General features: G+C 32.0%; 3 protein-coding genes across 9 annotated transcripts in view; 1 reads left to right on the top strand and 2 right to left on the bottom strand.

Annotated features, from left to right (window-relative positions):
* The window catches only part of LOC149896742 (uncharacterized), a 349544-nt gene that overhangs the window by 41301 nt on the left and 287173 nt on the right, over positions 1–21070 (bottom strand). The window lies entirely within an intron of this gene.
* Positions 168–1362, bottom strand: LOC149896743 (uncharacterized). Its single transcript, XM_090117311.1, has 2 exons — positions 1067–1362; positions 168–889 (listed from the first exon to the last, which is right to left on the bottom strand). Exons 1-2 carry the CDS (start codon positions 1247–1249, stop codon positions 170–172), a joined length of 903 nt encoding a protein of 300 aa, XP_089973437.1. The 5' UTR covers positions 1250–1362; the 3' UTR covers positions 168–169.
* Positions 2700–21070, top strand: part of sm (heterogeneous nuclear ribonucleoprotein L) — a 329990-nt gene continuing 311619 nt past the window's right edge. For 5 of the 7 annotated variants that reach the window (XM_090117346.1, XM_090117348.1, XM_090117347.1 and 2 more), the window contains exon 1: positions 2700–2881. In XM_090117346.1, the coding sequence (XP_089973472.1) occupies positions 2813–2881 (69 nt within the window). In that variant the 5' untranslated portion in view covers positions 2700–2812. The remainder of the gene's footprint in view (positions 2882–21070) is intronic. The other 2 variants (XM_090117351.1, XM_090117350.1) reach the window with 1 other exon arrangement.

Below are 21070 nucleotides of genomic sequence, written 5' to 3'. Positions count from 1 at the left end.
TATACTGAAGCTGGGAGGTAGAGGACCTGAAGGGCTATCTTATCTTATCTTAATATATATAAATCTCGTGTCACAATGTTTGTCCTCAATGGACTCCTAAACCACTTAACCGATTATAATAAAATTCGCACACCGTGTGCAGTTCGATCCAACTTGAGAGATCACTTGCCTACACAATTCTTATTCCTATACTATTTCTATTATGACTGTCTTGATGTTTTTTAAGTGTCTGCTTATAAACAGTCTTATAACTACATTTATCGCAATATAACATGTTTTCATCAGGATAGTGTTTCAATTTGTGACTGCGTAAAGCAGATTTGGCTGCACAAAAATAGGTACAGTTTCCATAATCACATTTATACGGTTTTGATTGAGTGTGAATTCGCTCATGTATCTTCAAATTGGGCAAGTAATTAGTACTGTAATCGCAGTATTTACATTTCATTTCTTTTATAGAGGAGTGAGTATTTTGATGCTGATTGTAGTGTGATTTCTTAGCAGTACGATATCCACATATTGAACACAAAAATTGAGGTTTTTTAATTGTTTCATGAACATTAAGCTGATGTTCAGTCATTTCATCTTCAGTATGAAATGTTGCATCACAGTACAGACACGATTTATGAAGATAAGCTGTTTTATGGTAAGTATCAAAATGAGCTTTTAAATTTTTTATACTTTTAAACTTTTCTTCACAAATGTGACACTTGATTTTATGTCTCCGTTTGTTGCTTGATATTAAATGTTTTAGTTCTTTAGCTTCGTCATAATGCTTCCTTGTTATATGATATCTAAGTGTTTGAATGGTGGAATAATGTAGGTCGCAGTATTTACATAAATATCTGCCTTTGTTATCAATTTCTTTGTACCAGGTAATGTCATTATCCTGAAAAATATCAAGTTAAATTAGTGTTATTTTTACTATCATTTCATCATAGCTTTGTACCTTAAAAATAGCTTCATAGCTTATAATATTAGTTCTAACCTCAAATATTTATAGATGTGAAATAGAAATGTTAGCTAGAAGGTAGTTGATATTTAAAAAAATAAGTATTAATTTTACCTCTATACTGTATGCATTACATAACGTATTATTGTCTACATAGTCGACTACAAAATCATCATTATTAGACTCAATCTTGTTATTTTTTTCTTTTACAGTGTTTTCACTATCGTCGGCTAAAGGATCAAATGAAGAGTCCTCATTATATTCAATTTTAATCTCTTCCTCATTTAAAATATTCATCGTTTATCCTTAAATTATCTCATTTAATAAGTTTGCATTATTTTTTGGTTTGTTTTGTTTACAATTTACATGACGTATATCGATAATCGATCTGCGATTGCCGTTTGTCTTTATCTGTGGCAAACAGTGTTGCTAGAGTCCCCGAATAGATTTTACTGATAATAATTAAATGAAAACAAAAAATTGAAAATTGAATTTAATTTAATTATTATGAGTGTAATAACTAATAATATATAATAAAGTGCCAACTAAATTAAAAAACTTAGATACTAAATTATTTTTTAAAGAACTTTATAAATGGCTTCAACAGAAATGTTTTTATAGTGTTAAAGAATACCTAAACTCGTAATTAACATTGTCTACTTGCGTCTTAATATCAATTTTTTAATAATGAATGTAATTTTTGTAATGAATATGAATGAATTGTGAAATATTAATTATAATAATATGAATGAATAACAAATGAATTGATTTTAATAAAATAAAGTTACGAAGACATAATATAAAATGTATATCTAATGAAAAATGTATTTGCATGTCGTTGAATAACGGCTAAACATGCTGAAATAATGTATCTTATTCTTAACACCTATGTATACCATGTTTACTTGCAAATAAATGATTTATTTATTTTATTTATTTATTCATTGAGTGTACATTATTTCTTATATAATATCTTTCTCGATAAAAATATCTAACACCGAAAGAATTTTTCAAATCGGACCAGCAGTTCCTGAGATTACTGCGTTCAAAGAAACAAAAAAACTCTTCAGCTCTATAATATTATTATGGATACCATTGTTGATTGTTTAGGATGAAGTTTATAATATTATATATTTTTTCAGCTAATCACTTTATATACTTAACAATAATTTTCATACGTAATTTTTTCACAGGCTGGTCAATGTTATTATGTATTTACTATTTAATTATCACTCCTTATGTTATATTCGTAAACAACTTAATTCGACCTCTTATTAGTTAAAATATTGCTTAATTCAATTTAGTACTATTCGTATGGTGTTTGACCGTATTCACTTTTAGTTTCAATAGAGATATGTGAATTATCAATATTTTCAGTTTGGTTGTTCCAACTATGAGATTAAGATAACAAGTTGTATATTCGGAAAAATTAAATATACCGATAAATTAGTAGTGTTCATCTAGATGGCAACTTTTTTAAAGGAGCATTGAACTTTTTTGACTGATTGTTACGTTTAGGAATCTAAAAAGACAAAGTGTATATTTTACAAATATGTATAAATAATTGTACTATTTATTCATTTTTAATGTTTTAAATTAAATGTCACAACATTATTACAAACAAACAGTGAGTTCTACTGACCGATATTAAAACAATAATAAAAGTGGAACTGTGCGTTATTACGTTCACTCCTGAACTGAAGATTGCGCCGCGTTGCCGCTCCGTCATTCATTCGCGTGTTGTTGGTTTGTAATTTTCATTCGTTCAATCAGTCTGCTTGCGGCTTTTGAGGAAGACGGTGCGTTGGTGTTGTTTTTTAGATCGCGTTTCGTTGTGATTTGTGTTTTGTATTGTGGTGCATGATGGCTTACAACGGTGGTGGTGGCGGCAAAAGACTGTGTTCAGGACTGGACCTGGATGTTGAAAGGGTGAGTCGAGTTGAATTAGCTACAATTGACAAATTCCTATGTACACTTAAACGAAAATGGCCGTGTTTTCTACAATCATGTTTTACCTCGTAAGCTTTGTGTACGTATACAAATATATCGGAAAACCATTAGTAACTCGTCCTTATACTGACCCGATAACGGTGTTGATATTTGTGTATTGTCAGAACCACGTTATATTGTTATTTTGTTTTTGAGGTTACTTTGACAGATGACAAAAAGATGTTGCCAAGTCGGCTTGTATCTTTGGGAAGGGTTTACTTTGAAGAAGTTTTTATATTTGTGAATGTTTTCCTTGTGGATGTCCAAAATAGCCGAATACCGGGCTGTCAATTACGCTGTGAATGTGATTGACGCGGTCTTGTCTAGGTGCGGCACGCCGGCGGGAAAATTATTTTCGTAGGAAGTGTACCCGTCAAAGCAAATTCTGTTTTCAAAAAGTTATTTTTATTATATTTTTAAATGCTCGAACGTTTCCATCGCGATTCAATAATAACTGAATAATTTGGTTGACATTTACGTTTCCGTAATTATGATTTTATAAAGTTCATCCGGAGTTCATTATATTATTCAATAAAATGTTTAAAGGTTATCTTGTTCGAAAATTACGGGCAACTAATGTTTCCGAAACAAACTTCAATTTAGCCATTTAAAATGCTTAAATATAAGACAAAGTTCTTAATATCTTAAAAGCTAATAATTTGATGTAGGTACTAAATTATTGCCCAAACCTATATTTTTATATTAAAATTAATTTTGTAAAGACTTAACCATAAGTGGATAAATCTAAGCCAACTGGTTATTATTTACTTAGATGAAATATTGGATGTGTACCTATATTATGAATTTATCAATTTAGGAATAAAGCACATATTGAACTAAGGGCCGATTTTTCAATGCTTGATTAAAACTTATCCGTCCAATAAAGTATTAAACTACCAATTCAAAAATGTATTCTTTGCCTGTATTTGACAGTTTACGGGTGACATTTTAATGTTATCGTGTAATGCTTTATTGGGCGAATAAGTTTTAACCATGGATTGTAAAATCGGCCCTTATATGCATTAAATGCATTATTATATTCAGTAGCAAAGTAACGAAAAATTTAGAAATAATCAACCACATAACTTGTTCAAAATTTCTACTTCAATGAAACTATAGAATGCAATCATGTTGTTTTGATAGCACACCAAAAACATTTAAAAGTTATATTTTATTACATGCCAAAAGACACAAGTACAAAAAACTATTGCCATCTATAAAAATATTAAAACATTTTTATATTGAGTATAACTGCCTCACAAGTAGTATGATAAAAAATACTGATAAAGGTAATAAATCATTGACCTGATAAGCAATGCATTATTAGCTTCTGTAATGTCAATTTATTCATTATTTAATGTATACTTGTAATCTGTTTGTTTTAAAATATTGATTGTATAAAAATTTTGTGATTGAAAGCGAAAGAATGCAAGATCTTTATTATTATATTATTTTGTTGCTGTATTGTAAAACAACATTGTGGTTGTTATCTTGTACAAAGATTTATTTAAAACTAGAGGTCCGCCCCGGCTTCGCCCTTGGTACATATTTCGCAATAAAAGGTAGCCTATGTCCTTTCTCGGGTATCAAAATATCTCCATACCAAATTTCATGCAAATTGGTTCAGTAGTTTAGGCGTGATTGAGTATCAGACAGATAGACAGAGTTACTTTCGCATTTATAATATTAGTATGGATGAGTGCAAAAATTGTGAGTGCATGTTAGTTTCTTTGATTGAAATTAAAGCTAGAATGATGCAAAGAAATTGGTTGAATTTGTCCCGCTCAAAGAAATTAGTTCATGTTGTTAGATTTTGTATGATTGCCTTGTATTTATAAGTGGTTGTAATAAGGAAAAAAATGGAACAAGGAGAAATGTTATAAAGATATAATTATTATTTAAAATGTCAGAATTACCGCATGAATAGCAAAAAATGTTAAGGAAAGTGTTGTTTTACAATTTATTACATAGTGGTTTAAAGTAATAATAAATTATTATAATATTTATGTGGGTATGGTGTCATAAGATTGCTATCTTAGTTCAATTAAAACAATATTTTAGTTCAGAACACTGGAAAGTAACTATTGTCTGATTAATAAACTGTACCTACAACTTTTTTATAACATTCTTGAGTTACAAACAATTACATTCTGATAGAATCTAAATCTATACTAATATTATAAAGCTGAAGAGTTTGTTTGTTTTTTTAAACGCGCTAATCTCGGGAACTATTGGTCCGATTTGAAAAATTATTTCGGTGTTAGATAGCCCATTTATCGAGGAAGGCTCTCATAGCCTTAAGCCTTAGCCTATCTATATAGGCTATATATCATCTCACTAAGACCAACAGGAGCGGAGCACTGCGTGTAAAACCGCGTAAAACCGCAGAGCACAGTTAGTAAGTGATATTAAAACACCAGAGATTGTTAGGGGTTTGCACACAGCGGCTTTTAATTGAATTTTCTGATAAAAGATTGATTAAAATCGCAAAGTAGTAAAAAGTTTTTCTCCCAAGAATATGACGCGGATATATTATGCAGTTGAGAATTCATTCTTTTGTGTCATCTAGTTATAATTGTAACAGAATTTTCCGCTTAGAATGTTTAATGTTTGAATCACGCAATTCTTCCTATTAATATTATAAATGCGAAAGTTTGTGAGGATGAATGTTTGTTATTTTGTCACGAAAATACTATTTGACGGATTTGAATGAAACAGTAATATATGTTAGACATCATAATATTACTTATCTAATAATAACAAAATACCTACTTGATTTTGCCCGCGGATTCGTCGGTGTTGAAAACGCGCAACGCAAGTCGCAACTAGTAATTATATAATTGCCTTCTTTCGTGTGGTCTTATTCACATACACGTTGCACATAACCTCGAAGTTAGATCCAGAAAATTGTAATATTTTTAATCAACTTCAACAGAAGATATTGTGTTAGAATCTCGATTTATTCAGTTTTGTATTCAGTTTGATACCATTTCTATTCGTTAATTGTGTTTATATATATTTTACTTTATAAACACGAATCGTTTAAGCCATTGAGGTATTGTTAAAGCCATAACATAACGATCTATAAAATGTAACAGCATTTGTTTAAAACTCGCTAAAAGTTCGGTCAGAAAACCAAAAGGAGATCCCCAATCTATAACCAAGACGTTGAAGGTATCATACTCGGAAAATGTTTCGTCGCAAGTTGTAGTAACGCGAAAAGTTTCTATTCGAACACAGCCAGGTAACATTTGTTCGATTATTAATCTGTGCGGTTTGGAATCGATTTTGAACGACTGTTTGAACGTAGTTTAATATTGTACCTGATGATTTACGGCCTACAGACGTAATCGACTTTAATTCTTTATGTTTGTACTTCGTGTTCGTAAAAGTGGTATTCTCTATGGTTCAAGGGCGGGAAATAATTGTGAAACGTACTAGGCCATTTAGGCAATGCTATACGGATCATAAATTATAGATTTGTTATGCTACGTACATTATAAAACATGATTAATGTGTACGATGTTAGATCTGATAAAAAACTTGCTATGTAATGCTATGCACAGCTAATAATAATAATATTAAGTCTATTTGTAGAGCCTATCAGATTATTTTTCAATTTAAAGATATTTTTTTTTCATTGATAATAAAAAAAATAATCAGAACACGTTTTTAACGACATATTTCCAATACGTGTTTCCGGTGTTAACAATAATTACTTACTACTCAAAATTAAAGATTATTAAAGATTAAAATTTGACCGCCTCCTTGGTACAGTGGTTGACGCGTGAGCGTAGAACCGAGGGGTCCTGGGTTCGATTCCCGGTGGAGATGAAGAAAAAAAAATGTCTCGGTCTGGCAGGACACAGAAGGCTGATCACCTACTTGTCCCTAAAGAAAATCGATCAGTGAAACAGATGTATGAATAATGCATCTGCCCCTTACCCCACTACGGGGACACGGGACTTCACACACACACTCAAGATTAAATGTTTGTTATACGATACCTACCCATTTATGTTTACATAATAATTAGGTATTTTGTTTGTTAATGCAATACCCGTTTTAAGCAATTAAAAATGTACAATGTAAGCAGGATGTGTGCCGTTACCAAAGATGTTAAGCGCATCGTAAAAAAGAAATGTATTTTTAATTTGGTCGAACCTAAAAGCGCGGTAAAATTATATTGCCACACTCGTGAATTCAAAAAGAGAATAAAGGCGCATACATACAAATCACGGGTAATTATTATTGGTATTGGCAACTCATTAAAAGTCAGACGGAACGGCCGTAGACAAGTTTTTTTTCTTTACTCAAGTCCCAATTGATTTACGATTGTTCCACAAACATTTTACAACGGCTTTGTTTCCGAGAGCTTTGATCTTATTTTTATTTCTTTAGGGCGATAGCCTTTAAATTGAATTTTCATCTGAAATTATTTTATTACTCTCTTTATGGCGATTTATTTGTTTGAGATTTGTGTCACGGGCAATTTGTATAAGACGGCTTATACGATACTTAAACAATGTAAAGAATATCTGAAACGTTAAGGTAAAAAGTATTTTTATTTATTTAATAATTTCCCCCGGCGATTTACTTATATTCTTCGTAAATACATTTTGTTTCTAGTCAATATGTAACAGCGTTGAATCGGCATTTTAAAAGAATACATATTGTGATAGGTGGCTAATCCTAGTTAATATTTCATAATATGTCGCAACAAACACTTTATTTATTTTGTCAACCCATGTTCAATAAGATCTTCTTATGGAGTGTACAACTTTTTTTTAACAAGTAACTTTGTATCTAAAGTTGAGATGTTTAACTGTTGAAAATAAACACAAAAAACCGGCCAAGTGCGAGTCGGGCTCGCGCACAAAGGGTTCCGTAGCAGCAAATATAATAAATTACAGTTAAATCAACCTATCTCAAAAACTATAAGAGATACTTTGATCAAACCAAAAATCGTTGAAAGAGTTAATTAGCATGCATCACCTCTATTTTTTTTAGAATTTTATACCCCGTAGTTATAAAAATAGAGGGGGGGGGACATACTTTTTACGACTTTGAGAGCTGATATCTCAAAAACCGTTCACTTTAAGAAAAATGTTTTTTAGAAAACTTTATATCATTTTAAAAGACCTTTCCATTGATACCCCACACGGGTATGTACATCGAAAAAAAAAATTTCATCCCTCAGTTACATGTATGGGGGGCCCCACCCCCAATTCTTTTTTTTACTATTTAGTGTCATATTTTTGTAGCGGTTCATACAACACATATTCCCATCAAATTTCATCACTGTAGTACTTATAGTTTCCGAGTAAATCGGCTGTGACAGACGGACAGACGGACAGACGGACAGACGGACATGACGAAACTATAAGGGTTCCGTTTTTGCCATTTTGGCTACGGAACCCTAAAAAGGGCTAATCCAACGTTGTTAAGATGCGGCCAATGGACACAAGATTCGCGACGCCCATTCGGCTAGGCAAGCGTCTTGGCGCGAATTCCGTCCCGCCCCCTTGGCTGACAGGCGCGTGACTCACCCGAAATGTCAACGTGACGTATTGACAGCTACGAGCGCTCTTTTTTTTTATTTCGAACGCGTGAGTCACAGACACGCGCGCTTTTTTATTCTTTTTTTTTGCGAACAGTTTTTAATTTTGTCTATTGTTTGAACGTATCGTAAATTAATAGAGATGAATTTATATTTCAAATAGTTTAGGTGTTTTAAAATTAATTGCATGCTTCCAATCGAATTGTAGATTCATGTTTGAAAACATTGTAAAGTAGTTTTGTATTTGTATAATATATTGCTGGCGAACTCATTAATCGTCCATAATACGCGAGGCAAATAAACGCAAGAGTGAATTCAGAAAAGTTTGCACTAGTGTCGGTACTGTAACGGTTTCAGCGAAACTATTTATTCTTCATTGATATAGGAACAAAGAGATTCGTGATTTATTATTAAACTCGACGGAAAATGAATTTTAAACACCACAATCGTAGACGGGTTTTAAATTTTTTTTAGATGATAGATACATTTAATTGCCCAGGCGTTTTCAATTAGCATTTAAATTCATCTTAAATGTTAAATCTCATCATTTGATATTAAGAAAACACCGTTCCAAGTACACTTAACCATTAAACAAACATTGATCCCAAATCTAAATAATATATGGATAGAATATCATTCCGCCCACATTAATTCCATATGGAATGTACTGCGTCAATAATTATTTATACACGCATATAGATATATATAATTATTTATATTTCTACTCTGGAATCCGTTATAAGTGCTTCATTGATGTTGGATTTTAAGATAGCAATTACTTATGAGCATTACATTCATTTGTTTTATCTGACGAGAAACATGTGTGTATCCTATTGTATTTATAATATAGTTTTTAGACGAAACAACTCGTAATTTTGGCGGTGAATCGAATGTAACAGCTGTTAGTTTATTTTTATGTGGGTTTCGGATCGGGTTAGTTTATAGGTTAACAATTTAGCTTGGTTCGTTTGATTGAACTATTGTATTGGAAGAATTAATGAACGTCATTTAAAGTGCATTGATAATTTATTATTGTAGGTTGAAATTATAAATTATGGAAACGATGGTAAATCGTCAAACTATGTCATGACGACGAAAGTGCTTCGTGAGTAAGTCTAATTGAATTAATAAATGTTTGAGTTTGAACAAATGAAGGTAGTTAGACAGGTAAACGTCAAAGCCACTTGGCTCTATAGTTTTTTTTTATTATTTTTTTATTTATCTGTTGCATTTAGATTGACACGTGTAAAACAGAATATCTGAAGTATTCTGAAGCTATATTTAGATGTTTTCGGCAAAGTTCTTCAATATTTAATCCCTGACTCGTAAAAATGTTATGTTTATGTGAACGCACTCATAACATTGCGAAGAGGACATTGTATATGATTTATTTATTTTAGAGATAAATTTTCAGTATTTATAAAGTAAAATTATTAAGTTGTTGTTGTGTTTATGAGCCTGACGTTGTGAAATGAAAGATTTCACGTCAAGATTTTATAATCATTTCTTTTAGTAGGTACCTACTTTAACCCATTGAGCCCCGAACGGCCCGATCGGTCCACGACACAATAGATTTTCTATTGTGTCTGTGATTCCGGGGCCTGAGTTATTAAACTGTATTTAATCGTTTAGCCTAACTATTAGATAAGTTATAATTAATAGTAGGTCAATTTTCTTTGTTATTCCTTCTCTTCAAAGCTATATAGATAGGTCTCTATTACTATAGGTAGGTAGTTCACTCTATTAGACAATAATTCTTACACAAAACTGGCATAACATAAACTTCCTTACCTTCCGTATTTCTCCAACCACACAAACATACATACATACAATCGACGCAAGCACGTAAATGCATTAGTTATTTCCGATGCGAGATAGGGCCAAGGTTTATCGGGATATGCGCTCGATGCGGTTGGCGAAATATTCGAAACATGCTGTAGCTGTAGTGTACAATTGGTTTCGAGGTGATATACTGCATCTGTAGGTAATATCTTGTATGTGTATAGGAATATTATGAAGTGGTTCGTTTACTAATAATCTCAAGAATGGATGGTGTTTATTGGGAAATTTATTTTATGTTGGACGCTTAGTCAATTTAACGAGGTAGTAGGTATAGTATATATACTATATATTAATTCATATTATCTAGTCAATTTATCGAAGAAGGCTATGTAATATCAAGCTACGACCAATAGAATGATTGGATGGTAATAAAAAAGGCTGCAGAAATATTAATTTAAGAGCAGACGAAATTCCGCGGTTCAGCAATAGTAGGTATGTACAAGTTGAATATTGAGGTTTAGAGCTATTTTTTATGTAGGAAATTGTTTTATCTAGAATCTATTTGGTTGTGTCGCTAAAGTAATATTACATTTCGTTCAATCTATAAGTACATTTTTATGTGTTTTACGAATTACGATTATGATGAAGTAGAGGTCCGCCCCGGCTTCGCCCGTGGTACATATTTCGCAATAAAAGGTAGCCTATGTCCTTTCTCGGGTATCAAAATATCTCCATACCAAATTTCATGCAAATTGGTTCAGTAGTTTAGGCGTGATTGTGTAACAGACAGACAGACAGAGTTACTTTCGCATTTATAATATTAGTATGGATTTGTAAAATCAATAACCAATTTATTGATGCGCATTATTATCCATTATCCTTGTAGATTATACAAGAGATCAGAAGGAACGTAATCGCATTTCGATTCACCACTAATTAATAAATAAACAATACCGCAGATGCGTATTGAACAACGATAAATAGGCATTGAATGAATAATTTCGATCCGCGAAACTGTGCCAATGTGCAATGAATGAATTTATGGTTCGTGTTTTAGATCGTAGGTATTTATTAGTCAAATTGTTTAGTACTAAATTGAGAATGGATGGCCGAGGATTTGAATTTCAAGGTAGTTTTTGAACGATTGAAGAGATTGCGATTTTGATTTATATTAATACGTATGATGTTTGGCTTTATAATGAGACCTGCGGTCTATTCAAGCTAATTGCTATATTTTGTGATGATTTGATAGGACTTTTTTAATAGAAACTGTTGTTTGAGTTTTGTTTGTATTTAGATTTGAGATTTATTTATTTATTTAACTATTTATTGTACCACACCATTTAATATTACAATGTACAGTATATATTGTAGGTATAGATGTAAAGTACAAAAGCGACCTTATCGCTTAAAAGCGATTTCTTTCAGGCTACCTAAGGTAGAGGATAAATATATAATACGTTTATAATTAATGTAACGCGGGTGGCTGAATATGTAAAAGAAAAAAAATATATAGGTATAAGAGATTTAAGTCTATATAGTCGTATTACAGCAACACTAGCGGTTTACCCGCATTGTTTCGCTCCTATTGGTAATAACGTGATGATATATAGCTTATAGCCTTCTTCGGAAAATGAGCTATCTAACATTGAAATAATTTTTCGAATCGGACCCGTAGTTCCTGTGATTAACGCGATCAACCAAACACTACCAAACTCTTCAGCTTTATAATATTAGTATTTAGATATGTTATTAATTTAGGTATGTACCTATTAGATATATTATGTTATAATAGATTATTTAGATTGTTTCCACGTAACGCTATGATCCAAGTAGCGATGTCTTTCGTATCGCAATGCGGATTTGAATGTGTGTTTCATCGCGATACGTGTGATAATGTTTATTAGATATGATCGAATTTCGACTACTGGCCGAAGATTGGCTATTAATTGTGAACTTATCTTGTACTAACATACTTGTTTAAATCTTTGTTAAATAAATAAATTTGCTTCATATGAACTTGAAAATGTTTTGTTTTTGTTGAGAGGTTAGATTTGATGATAATTTTAAATAACAGTTTTGATTCAATGAGCATTATTAATAAAGTGAATTTGTAATATACATCTTATATATAAAATTCTCGTGTCACAATGTTAGTCTGCATACTCCTCCGAAACGGGTGGACCGATTCTCATGAACCGCACCGATTTTCTGTGCATATCGGGTAAGTCTGAGAATCGGCCAACATCTATTTTTCATATGTACCACGGGCGAAGCCGGGGCGGACCGCTAGTAATTTTATATTATTGTATTGGTTTAACATTCCTTTATGTTTGATTAATTTAGAACGTTAAAATGGTTAACATTACACACGATATTATTTCATAGCAATTAATCGCTTGCTCTCAATTGGAAAATGATTATTATATTTGATTAAACGGTTTACAAGCGTATCGGGATTTGTTAAATTAATTATATTCGGTTATCTGTTTTGTTGTACGTACCTGAATGTGTTTAGACAATGAATGTTTATTAATTTGGAATTCATTGGATTTTATTCACGAATCACGAAGTTAAATGGATAATTGTGTTTGTACTGAATGCAATTATTTTATTTTATTTAACTTAAATACACGGACAAGTTGAAGTTATGAAAATTATTAAGATGACTTATTATGACGGAGATACACGAGGCTAGTTTTTCAAGCTATGATAGCAAGCCAGTGTCAGTAAGCTAGCAAGCTAGTACATAGATTCTGGCTACGTATCTAAGACAAAACTTGGTTCATTTCCAAAGCTAGGAAATTAGGAGGTATGCTAGTTGACAAGCTAGGACAGTTTTGAATAGGATGGAGTTCTATTTTTGGGGTAAGGTTTTTTTAATTCGTTAATCTACTAAATTAAGTAGCATATTCTATTTTTAGAGCCGTTCTACATCGATTATATTGTTTTTAAATTATTAGATTACGATATAAAAGATAGTATAATATTTATATTTGTAATCTTTAAATTGATAGAGATCGTAATTATTGCGAATGTTTATTAGCAGTATTTGATAGCATTTTGGTAACATAAATATTTAAAATAAGAGATAGGCTCTATTTACTATCCTTTTAACGAGGAATAACGGTTTTTCATTCTCCGGATACGGATAACTTAGGTATCTGTCAGACAAGTTAAGATTATCGTTAAGTTAAAGTTACAAATCATTCATGTAAATATGCCCTAAAGTGTTAAATATTCTATCAGCACAATAAGCTACATATTACCAGCGATACCAAGAGCTGAATCTTCTTAAACCAAAGTGGAGTTACTTTCAATAAAATTAATGTAATGCATGCAAGCTCTGTTTTGGCAAAGGGATATTGGATTATACGAACCGGTTCGAGCCGGTTTAGATGCGGTCAAGGACTCACATAATATTTAGTTCTATGTACCTATGTACATATTTATTCTTGTTTTACATAATTGTGTGTTTTTCTAGCTATTACATGATTCTGCCCGCTATTGTTATTTCTTGAAACATAAGGGAATTAATAGAAATTTCTATTTGTAAGCTAAAACAAGAGGAATTATCTAAAATGCTTTTTACGTCTCATTCTGTAAAGTGTCTTTTAATTTCCTTTTAAATTCCAAAATTGACACTACGAAATTATTAACGAGAATTTCAAAACGTTCGATAATAGTAACATCCGCTTTAATTGGTTTTCTGAACGTAACAACAGTGCAACGGAAGGTATACTATTCTCAGACTACTCTTTAAAATCTCATTCTGAAATCTGAACAAAGTATCGAATGGTTCTGAAGTGTACACATCACGTCGGTATAAAGGTACATTATTCTCGTACAAGATCGATCTTCGAGTCATCGATCCGTATCACGTGAAATTGAGTCACTTTGAAGATATCGCTTGTACAGAAATAACGGCCGGCCACTGTTTTGGCTCTGTGGTGTGAGGAGCTGTAGGGATGGCGCAAGTTAGTTTTTGAAATTATATATTTGATGTGATTCTAATTAGTGTAGGTACATTACATTACAGTAATAACGATGGGTCACTTTGGCTGTGGTGTGAGGAGCTCTTGGGCTGCTTCATGATCGTTTTGAAATGATATTCATATTAGATGTAAAACTTTTAAGACGTAACACTGCAGTGACACGAGCCTTAGGACTGTAAAAGATGTGATATATTTGAAAATATGTGTTATACGTGTTTTTAATTGAGTGTTTTACGAAGAAAGAGTCACTTTGAAGATATTGGCGGTACGAAATAACGTTTGGTCACTTGGCTCGGCTACTATTCACTTTGTTTAATACGTTATCATTGTCACGTACACATATTCGTCGAAAAGAGATAATTGTTCGCAAATGGAGAAGTAATTGGCTGGCGTAAAGGTCGTTTTACGAGAATTAAGAAACATACGTAACAATTAGCAACCCTAATTTACCAATAAAACAATTTATTTGTTTACTCACGTAAAGCGTTATCCCTGTAAATTGATGCACATTAATCGCAACCGTAAAAAGGTTTTTAATTATTTCGTACAGATAATTAAATTAAATGTCGCACAGTTGGCAGCCCTGAGTGCCACAGATTATTTTGTTTACGCTGTCAAACGCTGCGTTCGGTGCAAATTATGTCTCTGTAAAGTATATTTGATTTATTGATGTTTATATTTAGTAACATTGAAGTATGCGGTATGAATGTAAGATCTTGTGAATCACTGTTCCCAGCTTTGAAGCTTAAACGCTTTGAATTTGTTGGGTGTATGTTGTGCAATTTTTTTACTATGAGTTGTATATTTTTTAGTTATTCTACGTTATGTAGACTACTGCTTACATGCACTAAGCCAGCGTAGTGAGTATGAACTAAAGTATCTATATAGGTACGAGTCTTGTTACCCTGCATTATTGCACACGAATGAGTTGATTATGAGTGCGTAGGCTTCAAAATCAAACTGAAATATTTATTAATGCAATAACACTTCTTCTAGAAGCACTTTTGATTCGTCATAACATAGATTTACCATTTACCACCAATTCGGAAAGCAGTTTCTACAGAGAATAATCGGCATGGCACTGTGCAGTCTTCTTTGACACTCGTCAGTCATTAAAAACTTCGTTAATTATATTACACACCGTAACCAACTCCTTTAGAGTCCATTTTGATTCACTTTAAACCGACAGTGCTTTATACGCGTATCAAGGATCGGTGACAATACAATCATTTCATGAGTTTATCTTAAAAGCGGGGTTTTTTAAACTAATACGTTTTTACAAATTACCTATCAACTGTGGTCTTATCAATTTGTAAATAATGATGCCTCATTACTCTATCTACGAATGATCGCGATATCCGAAGCTTTTGTAAAAGCAATACGCTCTGGTTTCCTTTGTAGTAGATATAAAGCATTGTACGACATATTGAGAATAACGAAAGGGGATGACAACAATGTACCGGTTTTACTTGTCTCGTTACAAATGTTGCATTCAAACTTGATATGTTCAGACTGAAACAATTTTGGATCAAAAACAAGTATGTTACAACTCTTATTATTTAGGTGTGTAAAGCAGTTTTAAGACTTATTACTACTGATTCTCAGATCTAATTCACATAAAATCTGCCAAGCCATTTGGTAATTGGTTACAAATATTATCTATACTACCTAATATTATAAAGCTGTAGAGTTTGTATGTTTTGTTGCTTGGTTGAACGCGCAAATCTCGGGAACTACGATCCAATTTGAAAAAGTGTTAGATGGCTGTATAATGTATATCATCACGCTAAGACCATCAGGAAGCAATGCGGGTAAAACCGCGGGGCTCGGCTAGTAACTTATATTTACAGGTTTAATCATTTTTTAATGACGTCACAGTTCCTTGTTAAATATATAGGTGTAATGTATAAACATAATTATCTATCCATTCTCATAAGCATATTGGCTGTTAACGAAATTTATTATTTGCATAGGAGTGTCGGAAGTAGGTATTACCTACATTAAATTACACAGGGGAGGCGTTAGAGTAATTAATTTTCGTTAATAATTAATTGAAACATAAACAAAGTATAGAGTTTTGAATAGGGTTGTTCTTCTTGGCATGTTTAACTAGTTTTGTTGTACAATTATTGTTTACTGTTGACTTTTCATTTTAAGGGGATTTTTTATAATATTATAACAGTGACAAGATATTTGTTTATTAAATCTATGAGGGAAAAAGTGTATACCTAATTGTGGCAACCTGGTTTGAGATTTAGCCGTGAGTCTGCACATTTCAATGTGTATTTTTTAATACCATATATAAGTATTTTTTATATTTCTTTCGTAATGTCCTTGTGAGGCTATATGCCATTGAATAAACGTCTTTCTGTGTAGGATCTTCTAGCCAATCGAATTAGTTGGAATGACATAGCTTGGGCTTTAGGATTCTAGGAAGCAGAATATAATAACATAAATTCTTATTGTAAAAATAAGCATAGATTGATTATTTTAGCATATCAAGCTCCTATTTCAGAACTGTCAATCTCGTTTAATAAAATAAGCTATTTCTGCTTAAAATACTAACACATTTTGTTCCGTCGGTTTCGAGTAACATTGAAGACTTTTATTTCAAAAGACAACGTAAGTTAATACTTACTGTTGTGACATACGGACAAAAGAATATAAATAAATACACCACAATATCAGATGAAGAAAGTAGAATGTATTAGCCACATAATATTGTAATTAAAACATCTATAATTTGTAACTACATTCTTGCAAATTCATATGATAATTTGAATTTGAATTTGATTTTTCGTTTGTTTGTACCGTTTAGTATAATCTTTTCAAATTCTAATGTACATATATGTATTAGCACAGGTATTAGGAACTACATATATCGTTATTTTCTTAATTCGCATTTGGGTTGTGTAATGTGTTTATTTTATATTATAAGATTTTGCTTTTCAGCGTACATATGTAATTTTTAAGTTTGAGTAAACTAGCTTCTATCCGTGGTTTGACTCGTTTATGGGCCAAGAGCGATTTAACTGCTTACAAAATTACATATGTTTTACTGTAGAATACTGTACTTTTGCAGTGTAGTAGGTATTTAATCGTTATGTACACCTCAGATAATTTGCAATTTAATACTTAATCGTATGAATAATAATACTACAATTAAAAATATTTGCGACAAATCAATTTGCAAGTAAAATGCAAGTAACGGTTAATATATCCGAAACGCCAATTAATACGATATTTAATACATCTCGCAAATCCGACACACTCGTTATGAATGCCGTGGTTAATGGTTCTCGTTAATGCAATTAGATTTACCGTTGTTTTTCATTACACCACAAGGTATATATACCTAGGTATACCTAGTAGTAGGTGTTGCCATTTTGATAAAAATAATGTGTGAAAAAATGTTTTTATTTGATGAAGAATTATCAAGAAGTTTTTTTTTAATTAATGATATGTCATTAAAATTAAATTTAATCTATATGTGGTTAAAAAAAATAATGTATTTCATTTGTCAATTTTAAATTTCGAATATGTATTAAATTTAAATTTGTAGGTACTTATACCGAATGTTATTTAAAACTGATGTTAAAAACCACGTCTAAACCAACCGAAGTAAATACGTTACACAAACAATATAAAAAAGATCTAGAAAGTAGGAAACGAATAGAATTTTTATTAACAACGTCTGATATTAACCAAATGTTTATGGAATTGAGTTCTCAGTTCTCACAGACATAGACTAAATACAATTAGCAGTTTCCGCGTATTGATCATTTTTGATCTTTCCAACTTGTAGCAATTGTTTTTTGTTAACTGTAATGGTTAGTTTCTGTTAGAGTTCAAGGTAAGAAATGATTGTCGAAACTATAAGTGTAGTATTGATTGTGTATTCAATTTGTTCGAATATAAGAGTTACGGCTTTAAAATAAACAAAGTTTAAGAACTTTTTTCTTTTAAGGTTGTTTACGTTGATGTTTATTCATTTTACTATGCTTTTAACTTATATATTATGATTATAGGATGCAGCCGTTTTTGATAATAGCAGGTTTGCGTTGTATTCATGAAATTGTTTATTCTTATTGTTACGCTTCGAACACTACAGCAAGCGTCGTCACGGCAATAGGTGACATGTCTTGACGTTAATACTGACACAAGAAAACACTAGCTTTTCCTTCAGTCAACACAAAACATGATCATACTTACGTCGCATAACATTTGTCAAACCCTCCGCATCTAATTATGCAACTTGTCACCCGCTATACAAACAGAGCACAGTGGTACAAGTGTTGTGAACAAAACGCGCACACGCCCGCGTCGGCAATACATCACGCGTGGCGCGAGCGGTGACAGCTGTCAAAGTGACAGGACAGAGCGCGGTGTTGCGAGTTTTTTTTTTTAATTTTAGGTTGTAGGCTCAGAGTTGGTTTCGTGATGATTAAAAAAGTGGCCAGTACAAGCGTTTTTGGTTGTAGTAATGATTGATTTGCTTTTGCGTCCTCAACATAGATAGATTAATATTTACCAACGGTTTGGAAAGACGTTTCTGCAGAGAAATCTGCGAGAAAGTCTGTACATAATAGTGTCTATTTTCGTGTGAATTTATTTTCATCTAAATAATATGTATTGTGACGTATATTTTACTATATTTTAAACGTAGTTAAACTCGCTTCCTAATGACGCTTCCAGTTCTATAGTAGCCAAAATAAATCTAAAATCAAGGTCCGTTGTTAACAAAACACCGAAACTTATGGACTATCCTAAAATAATCCGTTCAAGAATACAGTTTCTCAGAAAGGTCGAAGTTAGTGCGGACGTTAATGGGCTGTTACATTGATTTACTCGCCACAGTCACAAATGATGTATGGCCCGTGGATTAGTTGAGTGTGGATTATGGTCTAGACTTGTGCTACGTGTTGATGGGGGAACTATTAATTGGTGCAAGTGGATAATGTCAATCTATATAAAAATGAATTGCCATTAAACATCGGGAAATAAGGCATAACGTCAGCCGGGGCAGCTAGTTTTGTGTAAAGATCGTAGTATAGATTTATTGATTATAATTTTATTTTATTTTATGCTAGCTGCGCTACGCGGTTTCACCCGCGTGACTCCGCTCCTGTTGGTCTTAGCTTGATGATATAATGCCTTCCTCGATGAATTGGCTCTCTAACACCGAAATAATTTTTTAAATCGGACCAGTCCTGAGATTAGCGCGTACAAACAAACTCTTCAGCTTTATAATGTTAGTATAGATAATTTTAATTTATTTTGTATAAGATAGAAATGGATTGAATACATTAATGCTACTCTTTATTGAAGGCGGTTACTTATTTTGGATATAAATTATAAACATACTAAACCACAGTTTAATGGGGCTAATAAATAAATTAATATTATTTTAGGTGTAGTAAAAGTAGGTATTTAATTAGAAGACCTGATTAATGCAAAGTGTAGGCACATAAAACATTACAATATCGTTAATGTAGTAACAAACTCAATGTGGGTCGGATTCGAGAAAATGGCGAGTTAAAACGAAGATTGTTCCCGGAAAACTTGGTTTGTAAATTAATTAGAATTTTGCGATAGTTAAATATTCCAATCTAAGTTGAGACGTTACGGACCCGGCAATGTGGTGTACAAAGTTTTTGTAATTACGAAATTTTACAAGTTCGACTATTCTATGAATGGAATGAATTTGGGGGTTTTGGGGGAGTGGTTAGTGGATTTTATGTTATTTTGATGAATTTTTTTTTGTGTAAAAATGTATTAGAGATACTTGTTTAATGACGGCTGTTAATTATTTATTTCTCGGTGTTTTAGTATCGACTGCAAAATAGTCCAAAGTGTTTTGCCCTTTACGATTATGATTTTATTAAAAGTAAAATGAAAAATGGTGTTTAATAAGGTAGTTATTAAATTTGAAATGATTTTCGGTTCACCTATTCTAATTCTCCTATTTATTTGTACATTATATAAATTACTCGCATGAATATCTATCTACCTTTCCTATAAGTACGTACAAATCCACAAAAACGAAAAATTCAGAAAATATATTCACATTTTCCTCATTTTCTCGACCAGTATATTTTTAATGCCCATATTAAGTATAGCGAGCACAAGATAATGTGAGCTACTAATTATTTTTATGAGGCAATTTACCTAAGTATGAAGTTTCGTAAAACTGATCAGTGTGACCCAATTCCTGGTGTAAGATTCTGTTCCGGTAGTAGCTATGATATCGTATGATTATTTAATTGATAATTATTCTAAATTAATATTTACGTTTGTAAACTAGGTATCAATAATATCTTAGTCATCATTTCCAAAATATAAAGGCAAGTTACACTTTATGCTATATTATGGATATGGATAGAAATATATATACATATATATATATATATATAGGTAGGTGGATGCCCACGGGTGCGTGTATGAATGGATAGGAATGTGCATTAATCTTATATATAAAAATGAATCGCAAAATGTGTTGGTAAGCGCATAACTCGAGAACGGCTGAACCGATTTCGATAATTCTTTTTTTAATATATTCCTTGAAGTACGAGGATGGTTTTTATGTAGAGAAAACGTAAATATGTACCACGGGCGAAGCCGGGGCGGACCGCTAGTACCTAATAAATTGAAATCGGCTACAAGAGGCCATTAGTTTGGTTGAACGCATAAATTTCCAAAAATACGTTTCTTTGAAAAGTTCTTTCAGTGTTAAATAGCTCATTTATAAGATGAATTCATTGAGGCAGGTCTATAGCCATCCTCAATAAATAT

Source organism: Colias eurytheme, chromosome 27 (assembly GCF_061535395.1).
Source record: "Colias eurytheme isolate Ceu_HAF_F1 chromosome 27, ilColEury1 Martin Lab GWU primary, whole genome shotgun sequence".
Classification (NCBI taxonomy): domain Eukaryota; kingdom Metazoa; phylum Arthropoda; class Insecta; order Lepidoptera; family Pieridae; genus Colias; species Colias eurytheme.
The sequence above is the reverse complement of the archived record's forward strand: the minus strand, read 5'-3'. Positions and strand labels throughout refer to the sequence as shown.